This window comes from Nerophis ophidion, linkage group LG06 (genome assembly GCF_033978795.1).
Source record: "Nerophis ophidion isolate RoL-2023_Sa linkage group LG06, RoL_Noph_v1.0, whole genome shotgun sequence".
NCBI classification, from domain to species: domain Eukaryota; kingdom Metazoa; phylum Chordata; class Actinopteri; order Syngnathiformes; family Syngnathidae; genus Nerophis; species Nerophis ophidion.
Window position 1 is genome coordinate 4505559 of NC_084616.1, and position 14928 is coordinate 4520486.

The following is a 14928-nucleotide window of genomic DNA, read 5'->3' on the forward strand; positions in this document are numbered from 1 at the left end:
AATCAAACCGATTAAATCATCACCATAATCCCTTTATTATTGATTGTCTAGCCCAAATCCTCTCCAGATAAACCAAATGAATAGATAAAACTAACATAAAAAAGGTTGAGATCATCAGATCAGTTGAAAATGTGTTACTTGATTTAGATTTCAAAAGTATGTTCATTGCTGTAATGATTATATGTTTTTCAAATGTTGGAGTGTGTGAGTTTCTGCCCCACACGACATATGAGGACATATGACATATGAGGACAAGTGTGTGTGTGTGTGTGTCATAATAGCAAAGATGGCCACTAGGGGCAAAATCGAAAGTGACCCAAAAAATTACACACACTTTCACACACTTTTTCTGAAAATTTGACAAATGAAGACTTTAGAGATTTTTGGTCTGGGAACATGCTGGGAGGGTCTAGAACACGATAGCATTGCGGGAAATATGGGGACATGGGAAATGTCCTCATATTTCAACAGGTCCTCATATGTAAGGTGAAATTTCATAAAAATGTCCCCATATGTCACTTTGACAAACGCACACACACACACACACACACACACACACACACACACACAGTGAGAGAGGGGTGTGTGTGTGTGTGTGTGTGTGTGTGTGTGAGAGGAATACAAAAGGCGAGGGTGAAAGCTGAGCAGGATGCAGATGAGTCGCCCACACGACAAAACAAAATGGAGGCCTGATAGAAGCGATACCTCCTGCCAGGTCGACGTGCCGTATCGTCCTGTCACCTTGTTCAAGGAACTCTTGTTGCAGGTTCACGTCTCTTCCTCGTCTACTGTTTCGATATCAGCCTTGAATGTCTGCCGATATCGACATGAACCTGCCGTGATATCAGCAGGAATCCCACATGTATCATTTAGTGGTGTGGACCATAGATAAGTGAAGTGAGTCACACACACATGACTATTTATTATCAACCCCTCTGGAGTGGACTTTTGCTGTCTTTAAGTTCAAGTGAGGTGGTCATTGTTAATTCTTAATGCATCAAGTCAAGCTCACTCCATACTTTATTCTTCCCTGGAGACTTATTATCTGTGTAAGTAATATGTAATATGTAATATATATATATATATATATATATATATATATATATATATATATATATATATATATATACAACTTGGCAACCAGCCAAACCCTGTTTAAAAAAAAAACAGGGTTTGGCTGTTTGTTGACAAGCCCAGGTAAAAAATAGATAATCCGGCATCAGTTCAGCTAGTCTGTTTATATGATCACCTGATCTTGTTAGAGTTATTTGGAGTTGAACCCCAGGATGCAGAGATGGAGACAGGCATGGAATGTGAAAACATGATTTAATTAAATACTAAGACAAAAACAAAACCAAAAGGGTACAAACACAAAGCGGGCACGAGGCGGATAATCAAACAAAAGGAGCTAGCCTGGGAGCTGGAAAATAACAAACAGGAGCTTAGCGTGGAAGCTAGCGGGTAGCAAACAGGCAAACAGAAGTCGTACTTGTATAATGAAAAATAAAACGGAAGCAGGGAACCAAAAACAGTAAGCTACAAACATCAACTGAATATAGCTTACTGCTACGCTGCAAAGACAAGGTACGACACGACAGGAGCGAGAACACATCACAAGAGACGTGACATCGACAAGACAATACAAATAACAATACAATAATCCAGCAACTGACACAAGACAAAGCGGGTACAAATAGGAGCGGGCTGATTGGCAACAGGTGTGACCAGGTGCCAATCAGCCGCAGCTGAGGAGGAACACAGCACTCAGGGAACAAGACAGGAAGCTGACAAAATAAAAGCACTAGACAGGAACTAAAGACAGGAGATACTAAACACAGAGGAAACAGACAAATGCAGAAGAAAACTAAAACATAGACAAACTGTCAGGGGAAAGCCTGACAGATCTTTTCACTTTCACACACAGGTAGAGTGCTCTTGTCTCACCTGCTGGTGCACAAACCCAATCATCAGACAGCTGCGTCTAATCAAGTGGTGCATGTGGAGGAAGGTTCACTATCCTTGACAATAACCTAGAGTTGGGCAAAAAAAAGTACCAAATCCAAAAGCTGAACAGACAGCCGGTTTTTCACCTAAAAGCTAAAAGCTAAAAGCTAGAAGCTAAAAGCTGAAAGCTAAAAGCTAAAAACTAAGACTGCCAAAAGCTCCTAAAGACTACAAAAAGCTACCAAAGTTCCTAAAAGCTACCAAAGGCTGCTAAAAAAGCAAAGGAAGCTGTTTCATTGGTTGAAGAAATTGTTGCAAACTAAAGGAAAATAAAAGGAAACAAATAATGACGGTCTGGTCTTTTGAGTGAAAACCAAAACACTTGACAATAGTAAAAGTTGATGTGGTTTATCTGTTATACTTTGTTTAATATCAGGGGAGAGCGGAATATAAGTTAGGTCAGGAAAATAAACAGAGGCTATTTCATCCCTACCAGCCTGTTTGGCAGGTTTCCCTGCTCTTCTTGGGGGACTTAGTATGTGTTAGTAACATGTCACTAGAATGATTCCATACTTGTTGATTGAACAGGAACACCTTGAAACTTAGCTGCAGCTGCATGAAGAATATCAAACAAAGCATTGACTCACACAACAAAAAGATTCCGAGCACTCACAGACAAGCAATCACTAACCACTCCAACTCCACACATAGCAGACAAGGCCTTAGCTGCACATTTAACAGACATTCTCTGTGTGTGTGTGTGTGTGTGTGTGTGTGTGTGTGTGTGTGTGTGTGTGTGTGTGTGTGTGTGTGTGTGTGTGTGTGTGTGTGTGTGTGCAGTACTTTTGATGCACTTCAATAATGGACTATGGCAGTACTGTGAGTGTACTTGAAGTACTGTCTGAGCTAGTACTTGAGGGCCAGTATTAGTGAGTACTCCTGTAAGTACTTCCTGACTGGCAGGTGTATTAGTGAGTACTCCTGTAAGTACTTCCTGACTGGCAGGTGTTTCCAGGTCTGATCCGTCTGCGCTCCAAGCCTCCTCCTCAGCTGCAGGGCGTCCAGTACGTCCTCAACGTGACCGCCTCAGACGACAACGCCTCAGGTGGTCCTCAGGTGCTGAGCTCCTGTGCCCAGGTGGTGGTGGGCGTGGACGACGTCAACAACAACAAGCCCGTCTTTCACCAGGTGACTGCTTTCCAGCCCCTCCCACATAACTCCTCCTCTATTTGTTACCCACTATCTCTTCATCGCCATGACTACCAGCCCCTCCCACATACTAACTCCTCTATTTGTTACCCACTAACTCTTCATCGCCATGACTACCATCCCCTCCCACATAACTCCTCCTCTACTTGTTACCCACTATCTCTTCATCGCCATGACTACCATCCCCTCCCACATAACTCCTCCTCTATTTGTTACCCAGTAACTCTTCATTGCCATGACTACCATCCCCTCCCACATAACTCCTCCTCTATTTGTTACCCACTATCTCTTCATCGCCATGACTACCATCCCCTCCCACATAACTCCTCCTCTATTTGTTAGCCACTATCTCTTCATCGCCATGACTACCAGCCCCTCCCACATAACTCCTCCTCTATTTGTTACCCACTAACTCTTCCTCTATTTGTTACCCACTAACTCTTCAACGCCATGACCTGTGAATAAGGCGGCCTGCACCACTTTTCAATTGCACACACAGTCTTAGTAGATCACACACTAATAGTACAAACTATTTTATAGATTGGACACACTAATAGTACACACTATTTTGTAGTTTGGACACACTAATAGTACACACTATTTTATAGATTGTACATGCTAATAGTACACACTATGTTATAAATAACACACTAATAGTATACACTATTTTGTAGATTGTACACACTAATAGTACACACTATTTTGTAGATTGTACACACTAATAGTACACACTATTTTATAGATTGGACACACTAATAGTACACACTATTTTGTAGTTTGGACACACTAATAGTACACACTATTTTATAGATTGTACATGCTAATAGTACACACTATGTTATAAATAACACACTAATAGTATACACTATTTTGTAGATTGTACACACTAATAGTACACACTATTTTGTAGATTGTACACACTAATAGTACACACTATTTTATAGATTGGACACACTAATAGTACACACTATTTTGTAGTTTGGACACACTAATAGTACACACTATTTTATAGATTGTACATGCTAATAGTACACACTATGTTATAAATAACACACTAATAGTATACACTATTTTGTAGATTGTACACACTAATAGTACACACTATTTTGTAGATTGTACACACTAATACTACACACTATTTTATAGATTGCACATGCTAACAGTACACACTATGTTAGAGTAACACACTAATAGTAAACACTATTTTGTTAATTGTACACACTAATAGTACAAACTGTTTTATAGACTGCATATGCTAAAAGTACACACTATGTTATAGATAACACACTAATAGTACACACTATTTTATAGATTGTACGCACCAGTAGTACACTTTTGATTGCACACACTAATAGTACACACTATTTTGTAGATTACACAAATCAATAGTGCACAATATTTTATTGATTGTACACAATAATAGTACACACTATTGTATTCATTACACACACTATTAGCACACTATTGTGTAAATTGCATACTCTAATAGTACACGCAATTCGATAGATTTCACACACTAATAATACACACAATTATATAGATTGTACATAATAATAGTACAAACTATTTTATAGATTGCACACACTAATAGTACACACTATTTTATAGATTGTACACAATATTGTATAGATTAGACACACTAATAGTACACACTTTTTCATAGATTAAACACAATTATAGTACACAATATTTTACAGTTTGCACACACTAATAGTACATACTATTTCATAAAATAAAGACAGTAAGAGTATACATTATTTTATAGATTGTACATACTAATAGTGCGCACTGTTTTATAGATTGTACACACTATTTGTATATACTATTTTACAGGTTGTACACTAATAGTACACACAATTTTATAGATTGTACACGCTAATTGTACACACTATTGTATAGATTGCACACACTAATAGTACACACTTTATTATAGATTGCGCACACTAATAGTACATACTATTTCATAGCTTAAACCCACTAATTGTACAAATTATTTTATAGATTGTACACACTAATAGTACACACTATTGTATAGATTGCACTCACTAATAGTACACACGATGTTATAGATTGCACACATTAATAGTACACACTATTTTATAGATTGCACACACTAATAGTACACACCATTGTATAGATTGCACACACTAATAGTACACACTATGTTTTAGATTGCACACACAAATAACACACACTGTTTTATAGATTGTACACACTAATAGTACACACTGTTATAGATTGATCACACTAATAGTACACACTATGTTTTAGATTGCACACACTAATAGTACACACTGTTATAGATTGCACACACTAATAGTACACACATTTTTTTACATTGCACACAGTAATAGTACACACTATTGTATAGATTGCACACACTAATAGTGCACACTATGTTTTAGATTGCACACACTAATAGTACATATATTTTATAGTTTGCACACACTAATAGTACACACAATTTTATAGATTGCACAAACTAATAGTACACACTATGTTTTATATTGTACACACTTGTTTTAGATTGCACACACTAATAGTACACACAATTGTATGGATTGCACACACTAATAGTGCACACTATGTTTTAGATTGCACACACTAATAGTACATATATTTTATAGTTTGCACACACTAATAGTACACACAGTTTTATAGATTGCACAAACTAATAGTACACACTATGTTATAGATTGCACACACTAATAGTACACACTATGTTATATATTGCACACACTAATAGTAGACACTTTTTATAGATTGCACACACTAATAGTACACATTGTTTTATAGATTGTACACACTAATAGTACACACTATGTTTTAGATTGCACACACTAATAGTACACACTATGTTTTAGATTGCACACACTAATAGTACACACTATGTTATATATTGCACACACTAATAGTACACACTTTTTATAGGTTGCACACATTAATAGTACACACTATTTTATAGATTGCACACACTAATAGTACACACCATTGTATAGATTGCACACACTAATAGTACACACTGTTTTATAGATTGTACACACTAATAGTACACACTATGTTTTAGATTGCACACACTAATAGTACACACTATGTTTTAGATTGTACACACTAATAGTACACACTATGTTTTAGATTACACACACTAATAGTACACTATGTTTTAGATTGCACACACTAATAGTACACACTATGTTTTAGATTACACACACTAATAGTACACACTATGTTTTAGATTGCACACACTAATAGTACACACTATGTTTTAGATTGCACACACTAATAGTACACACTATGTTTTAGATTGCACACACTAATAGTACACACTATGTTTTAGATTTAGCACGTCGTGTTTGGGCCTGAGTGAATCAGGCTGTTGGTCTGATGGCAGACGTGTGAAGTGAAAGTGAAAGTAGCTGACTCCTCCCCCCACGCAGTGTCAGCAGTACCGTGAGAAGAAGACCTGGGTTCTGGAGAACCAGCCAGCAGGAACCTTGGTGCTGCAGGTCCAAGCCCAGGATGCTGACGAGGGAACCAACGGCAAAGTCACGTATGGATTCATGCACAAAGACTCCTCTCTGCCCGCCTTCAGCATCCATCCTGACACAGGTGCACTCTTCTACACACTCACTCTTCTACACACTCACTCTTCTACACACTCACTCTTCTACACACTCACTCTTCTACACACTCACTCTTCTACACACTCACTCTTCTACACACTCACTCTTCTGCACACTCACTCTTCTACACACTCACTCTTCTACACACTCACTCTTCTACACACTCACTCTTCTACACACTCACTCTTCTACACACTCACTCTTCTACACACTCACCCTTCTACACACTCACTCTTCTACACACTCACTCTTCTACACACTCACTCTTCTACACACTCACCCTTCTACACACTCACTCTTCTACACACTCACTCTTCTACACACTCACTCTTCTACACACTCACTCTTCTACACACTCACTCTTCTACACACTCACTCTTCTACACACTCACTCTTCTACACACTCACTCTTCTACACACTCACTCTTCTACACACTCACTCTTCTACACACTCACTCTTCTGCACACTCACTCTTCTACACACTCACTCTTCTACACACTCACTCTTCTACACACTCACTCTTCTACACACTCACTCTTCTACACACTCACTCTTCTACACACTCACTCTTCTACACACTCACTCTTCTGCACACTCACTCTTCTACACACTCACTCTTCTGCACACTCACTCTTCTACACACTCACTCTTCTACACACTCACTCTTCTACACACTCACTCTTCTACACACTCACCCTTCTACACACTCACTCTTCTGCACACTCACTCTTCTACACACTCACTCTTCTACACACTCACTCTTCTGCACACTCACTCTTCTACACACTCACTCTTCTGCACACTCACTCTTCTACACACTCACTCTTCTACACACTCACTCTTCTACACACTCACTCTTCTACACACTCACTCTTCTACACACTCACTCTTCTACACACTCACTCTTCATCACACTCACTCTTCTACACACTCACTCTTCTACACACTCACACTTCTACACACTCACTCTTCTACACACTCACTCTTCTACACACTCACTCTTCTACACACTCACTCTTCTACACACACACTCTTCTACACACTCACTCTTCTGCACACTCACTCTTCTACACACACACTCTTCATCACACTCACTCTTCTACACACTCACTCTTCTACACACTCACTCTTCTACACACTCACTCTTCTGCACACTCACTCTTCTACACACTCACTCTTCTGCACACTCACTCTTCTACACACTCACTCTTCTGCACACTCACTCTTCTACACACTCACTCTTCTACACACTCACTCTTCTGCACACTCACTCTTCTACACACTCACTCTTCTACACACTCACTCTTCTGCACACTCACTCTTCTACACACTCACTCTTCTACACACTCACTCTTCATCACACTCACTCTTCTACACACTCACTCTTCTACACACTCACTCTTCTACACACTCACCCTTCTACACACTCACTCTTCTGCACACTCACTCTTCTACACACTCACTCTTCTACACACTCACTCTTCATCACACTCACTCTTCTACACACTCACTCTTCTACACACTCACTCTTCTACACACTCACTCTTCTACACACTCACTCTTCTACACACTCACTCTTCTACACACTCACTCTTCTGCACACTCACTCTTCTACACACTCACTCTTCTGCACACTCACTCTTCTACACACTCACTCTTCTGCACACTCACTCTTCTACACACTCACTCTTCTACACACTCACTCTTCTGCACACTCACTCTTCTACACACTCACTCTTCTACACACTCACTCTTCATCACACTCACTCTTCTACACACTCACTCTTCTACACACTCACTCTTCTACACACTCACCCTTCTACACACTCACTCTTCTGCACACTCACTCTTCTACACACTCACTCTTCTACACACTCACTCTTCTACACACTCACTCTTCATCACACTCACTCTTCTACACACTCACTCTTCTACACACTCACTCTTCTACACACTCACTCTTCTACACACTCACTCTTCTACACACTCACTCTTGTATTCTCTACTCACACTCGGTGTTGTATTCTTTAATGAACATCAGAACGTTCCACAAAAAACGCCCGAAAAGCAAAAGCCGAAGTTAAATGCTAATGTTGCTAACACGCTAACACTTAGAATATGTCAAGTACCTATTTATATGTCTGTGATGCATAGGCATGTCATTTTAGCTTAAAAAGTTAGCATGCTAGTGTTAGCATGCTAACCGTTAGCAGGTGTCAAGTAGCAAGTTCTAAAGGTCTAATTGTCTAAGAATATTAGGATGCTAATGTAATTAATGCTGCCTGTGGCTCAGCCAATCAGTGGCCACGATACTGACAGCTGGCTCTGATTGGTTGTGTCTCATGTAGCCGCCCATGCTAATGTCACATTGCTGTCTTTACTTGCTTTTGACATTTGAAAATACTTCATTTATGCCAAAATGATGTCGATTATGTTTTGTTATTGATTACGCAAAGCTAGGATGTAGCTTAGCTTAGCATATATTCACCTACTTTGGGTTGCGTGTAGCATCTTTGATGTGGACAATGTCCTTGAAGTCTGGACCTCAGACCTGATTAAGTGTGCACCTCAGACCTGATGAAGTCTGGACCTCAGATCTGATGAAGTCTGGACTTCAGACCTGATGAAGTCTGGACTTCAGACCTGATGAAGTCTGGACCTCAGACCTGATGAAGTCTGGACTTCAGACCTGATGAAGTCTGGACCTCAGACCTGATGAAGTCTGGACTTCAGACCTGATGAAGTCTGGACCTCAGACCTGATGAAGTCTGGATCTCAGACCTCTCAGGTGGCATCTTTATGGCAAACGTGACAAACCGCCGTGCGAGTGAGGTCAGCTGAGCTCCAAAACAGAAATCAAGACATCCAGGACCAATAAATCAATATTTTCATCCGCCGCCCAGATTGATTTCTTTTGAGCTCAGCATCTCCTTGGTTCAAAGGTTGCTTTGGCGCCAGAAACAATATCAAAGTGTTGATGTGGTCTGTAGGAACAATCGTCACCGCCAGGAAGTTTGACCGCGAGCAGCAGCGGGAGTACGCGGTGACGGTGACGGCCACCGACCAAGCCGCCGACCCGCTGATTGGCATTTGTCAGCTCAACATCCTCATCCAGGACCAGAACGACAACAGTCCCAAGTTTGAGAACCTCCGCTATGAGTGTGAGCAGTTTTTCATTGGCACTGCGACAAATACCGAGAACTCAAACCTTTTCAAAGCTGGTCTCCTCCTCCTCCGCAGACTTCCTCCGTGAGGACACGATGATCGGCACCAGCTTCCTGCGAGTGGCGGCCCACGACGACGACTTTGGCACCAACGCCGCCATCACGTACTCCATGTCCAGCGAGCAGCCGGAGTACCTCAGGGTCAACCCTCTGACAGGCTGGGTCTTTGTCAACCAGCCCATCTCTCAGGTACTCAGTCAGACTCCGCCCCCCCTCCCCCCCTCACCTCTTGTTTGTGGGTCCCTCAGTTTATAGGACAGCATGAATGACTTGTTCAAATGTTTCCTTCCTAAATGTGCCCAGTGACTCTTTAATATCATTCAGAGTTCAGCAGTCCAAGAGTTTCTGAAAGAAGCTGTTCCTCAGTCTGGTGCTCCTACTCCACAAGCTCCTGCCTGAGGCGGTGGGGGTCAAAGAGAGATTGTGCAGGGTGGGTGGGTTCTTTGGGGATGCAGAGACTCTATCAATCAATCAATGTTTATTTATATAGCCCCAAATCACAAATGTCTCAAAGGACTGCACAAATCATTACGACTACAACATCCTCGGAAGAACCCACAAAAGGGTAAGGAAAACTCACACCCAGTGGGCAGGGAGAATTCACATCCAGTGGGACGCCAGTGACAATGCTGACTATGAGAAACCTTGGAGAGGACCTCAGAAGTGGGCAACCCCCCCCCCCCCCCCCCTCTAGGGGACCGAAAGCAATGGATGTGGAGCGGGTCTAACATGATACTGTGAAAGTTCAATCCATAGTGGCTTCAACACAGCCGCGAGAGTTCAGTTCAAAGCGGATCCAAGACAGCAGCGAGAGTCCCGTCCACAGGAAACCATCTCAAGCGGAGGCGGATCAGCAGCGTAGAGATGTCCCCAACCGATACACAGGCGAGCGGTCCATCCTGGGTCTCGACTCTGGACAGCCAGTACTTCATCCATGGTCATCGGACCGGACCCCCTCCACAAGGGAGGGGGGGACATAGGAGAAAGAAAAGAAGCGGCAGATCAACTGGTCTAAAAAGGAGGTCTATTTAAAGGCTAGAGTGTACAAATGAGTTTTAAGGTGAGACTTAAATGCTTCTACTGAGGTAGCATCTCAAACTGTTACCGGGAGGGCATTCCAGAGTACTGGAGCCCGAAGGGAAAACGCTCTATAGCCCGCAGACTTTTTTTGGGGCTCTAGGAATCACTAATAAGCCGGAGTGTTTTGGACGCAGATTTCTTGCCGGGACATATGGTACAATACAATCGGCAAGATAGATCTATATCGGCATCTGGTAAGAAGGCTGCTCCCCACCATCTTGTGAGCAGTTTTCACCAGCCTCTGCACCACCTTCCTCTCTTCAGCCATGCAGATGCTGCACCACACCGTCATGCTGGGGTGCTGAGGGTGCTCTCCTTCCACCACACATCTGTACCAGCGCCTAAGGATAGAGTCCCCGAGTCCAGCATGCCGCAGCTTCCAAAGGAAGTAGAGATGCCATCTCGAGCAGAGCCGAAGTGTTGTGGCTCCAGGTGAGGTCCTGGAGAGATTAACTCCAAGGTGACTGAAGCTGGAGACCTTTTCCACTTTTGCTGTTCCGATGTGAGGAGGCTAAGGAGGGTGTCTGACCTTCCTGAAGTCCACCACCACCTCCTTGGTCTTGTTTACATAGATGCAAATGTTGTTGCTTTTGCACCAGATGTTCTACCTTCTCTCCGTAGCCTGACTAATCATTGTCTGGGATGTGGAATCAGAGCCGAGGATGTTGTTGTGTTTCTTCAGCCCGGTGAGGCACTTGTGATTAAGGGCTTTATAAGTCAACTTTAAATGATTGATGGTGTGTGGCTAAAAGGTCACAGTATGACAGCTGGGGTGTTTATCAGTGCAGTAAAAGGGAGGGGGGCTCAATGTCAATGCTGAGGGCGACGAAGGAGTAGACAGAGTTCTGATAGTCTGTGGTCTGTTAATCAGGAAGTCCAGGACCCAGTTCCCCCAGTGGACATTCTTTACCAGGGTCTGTTGGATGATGGTGTTGAAGTCGGAGGCAAAGTCCAGAAACAGTGCAGACACAGGAGTTCCTGCTCTCCAAGTGGGCAAGGGCACCTGAGAGGGTCCACACAGACATTTTAGCACCTCGGTCATAATTGCCCTGAGATGTTGTCCAAGCCTGCAGGTTTGTCGTTTGCAGGGTCCGACCGTTGGGGTTCCTTTGAAGGGTGTGTCAACAGGTGGAGGTGTGAGACTGGCCTCGTGGTTGTTTTTGCTGGGATCATCAAAGCAGGGGTAGAACCGGTTGAAGACATTTGGCATGCAGAGGTCCTTTGGTGTTATAATTACCGATGGCCTTAACGACTTTTCTCCACATATTCTAAGGTGATTGGAGGTGAGGTGACCCTAGATTGCATCTAGCTCTCTTCTTGCTGCCCTGGGTTCTGATCCTTCGCCTGTCCTGAAGGAGGCTTTCCTAGCCTTCAGCGGTGCTCTTACCTCTGCATTCAAACTAGGGCTTCTGGTTTGGTTCTTCTTGGTAGTTGAGACATCATCAGCACACTTTGAGATGAAAGCCAGGACTAATGAGGTGTCTTCCTCCAGGTCCACTTATCCATCAGAACATCTGCCAGCCTGATGCACTGAAAGGAAGGGTGCAATCGAGGAAGACTGTCCATCAGTTTTACGCGGTTGAAGTCTGTCCTGTGCGCTTAGCTTGCAGAGAACTGATGATGTCATGTCGCTCCCACAGCGCCTCGCAATTACTAGCGTTAGCATTGGCCCCCGCTGGGGTGCACACAATTGGTCACCAACACACGGTCAAAGGTTCTCTCTCCTCATTGCAGTCCCCTAAAAGTTCGCAGTTGGTACACTAACCTTTAAGACCATCTTTGCATTCTTTCACCGCTCGGAGATCTCGGACGCCCTGGAAAACTTGTTGTCCATCTCTTTGGTAAGCCGAGTCAGGCATGCTGTCCTTTAGCCATATTTCCACAACAGTTCTTTCCCCCCTTCAGAAATGCGTCCAAGGAGCGAGACCTGTGTCCCTCACCAAGATATAGCTTCACATGTAGTCCACTGCAGGCTGCAGTCCAGGGATTGCGGGGGGGAGCAAAAGTCTCGGTGGGTTTCTTGCTAGCAGTTGATGTCCACTTTTGGCTGAGCCAGGTTGTGTTGTCCAGGGAAGGAACATCTGTGAAGGACCAGTGATGGACTTGTTGCCTTGTAACATCTGCCAGGACCAGTGATGGACTTGTAGCCTTGTAACATCTGCCAGGACCAGTGATGGACTTGTAGCCTTGGAACATCTGTGAAGGACCAGTGATGAACTTGTTGCCTTGTAACATCTGCCAGGACCAGTGATGGACTTGTAGCCTTGTAACATCTGCCAGGACCAGTGATGGACTTGTAGCCTTGGAACATCTGTGAAGGACCAGTGATGAACTTGTTGCCTTGTAACATCTGCCAGGACCAGTGATGGACTTGTAGCCTTGGAACATCTGCCAGGACCAGTGATGGACTTGTAGCCTTGGAACATCTGCCAGGACCAGTGATGGACTTGTAGCCTTGGAACATCTGCCAGGACCAGTGATGGACTTGTAGCCTTGGAACATCTGTGAAGGACCAGTGATGGACTTGTAGCCTTGGAACATCTGCCAGGACCAGTGATGGACTTGTAGCCTTGGAACATCTGCCAGGACCAGTGATGGACTTGTAGCCTTGGAACATCTGCCAGGACCAGTGATGGACTTGTAGCCTTGTAACATCTGCCAGGACCAGTGATGGACTTGTAGCCTTGTAACATCTGCCAGGACCAGCGATGGACTTGTAGCCTTGGAACATCTGCCAGGACCAGTGATGGACTTGTAGCCTTGGAACATCTGCCAGGACCAGTGATGGACTTGTAGCCTTGTAACATCTGCCAGGACCAGCGATGGACTTGTAGCCTTGGAACATCTGCCAGGACCAGTGATGGACTTGTAGCCTTGGAACATCTGCCAGGACCAGTGATGGACTTGTAGCCTTGGAACATCTGCCAGGACCAGTGATGGACTTGTAGCCTTGTAACATCTGCCAGGACCAGTGATGGACTTGTAGCCTTGTAACATCTGCCAGGACCAGCGATGGACTTGTAGCCTTGGAACATCTGCCAGGACCAGTGATGGACTTGTAGCCTTGGAACATCTGCCAGGACCAGTGATGGACTTGTAGCCTTGGAACATCTGCCAGGACCAGTGATGGACTTGTAGCCTTGTAACATCTGCCAGGACCAGTGATGGACTTGTAGCCTTGTAACATCTGCCAGGACCAGCGATGGACTTGTAGCCTTGGAACATCTGCCAGGACCAGTGATGGACTTGTAGCCTTGGAACATCTGCCAGGACCAGTGATGGACTTGTAGCCTTGTAACATCTGCCAGGACCAGCGATGGACTTGTAGCCTTGGAACATCTGCCAGGACCAGTGATGGACTTGTAGCCTTGGAACATCTGCCAGGACCAGTGATGGACTTGTAAATTACCATGAATTGATGAAGGTGGACCCCGACTTAAACAAGTTGAAAAACTTATTGGGGTGTTACCATTTAGTGGTCAATTGTACGGAATATGTACTGTACTGTGCAATCTACTAATAAAATTTTCAATCAATAAAATAAAAAAATAGCCTTGGAACATCTCCCGGGACCAGTGCGACTCATTGTGCCACCATCTCGTCCTCCAGTGATAATAGTACATGTAAGAAACTTTATTTGTCTCCATGGAGGCCAGGATTAGTGATTTAGAAGTATCTAAAACACAGTGGATGGATGTTAGCCACAAGCTAGTTAGCTGCATGTCTTAAAGCAGCTCTTCTTGAGGGTGTTTCAATCAATCAATGTTTACTTATATAGCCCTAAATCATGAGTGTCTCAAAGGGCTGCACAAGCCACGACGACATCCTGGTTGTGGTTTTACTTATG

At 43.4% G+C, this 14928-nt stretch overlaps 1 protein-coding gene across 1 annotated transcript in view; it reads left to right on the forward strand.

Annotated features, from left to right (window-relative positions):
- Nucleotides 1–649: 649 nt before the first annotated feature.
- LOC133553990 (neural-cadherin-like) overlaps nt 650–14928 on the forward strand; it is a 129079-nt gene continuing 114800 nt past the window's right edge. Inside the window, exons 1-5 of the mRNA XM_061902315.1 lie at nt 650–766; nt 2950–3132; nt 6591–6762; nt 9768–9938; nt 10018–10190. Coding sequence (XP_061758299.1) covers nt 650–766; nt 2950–3132; nt 6591–6762; nt 9768–9938; nt 10018–10190 — 816 coding nt within the window. The remainder of the gene's footprint in view (nt 767–2949; nt 3133–6590; nt 6763–9767; nt 9939–10017; nt 10191–14928) is intronic.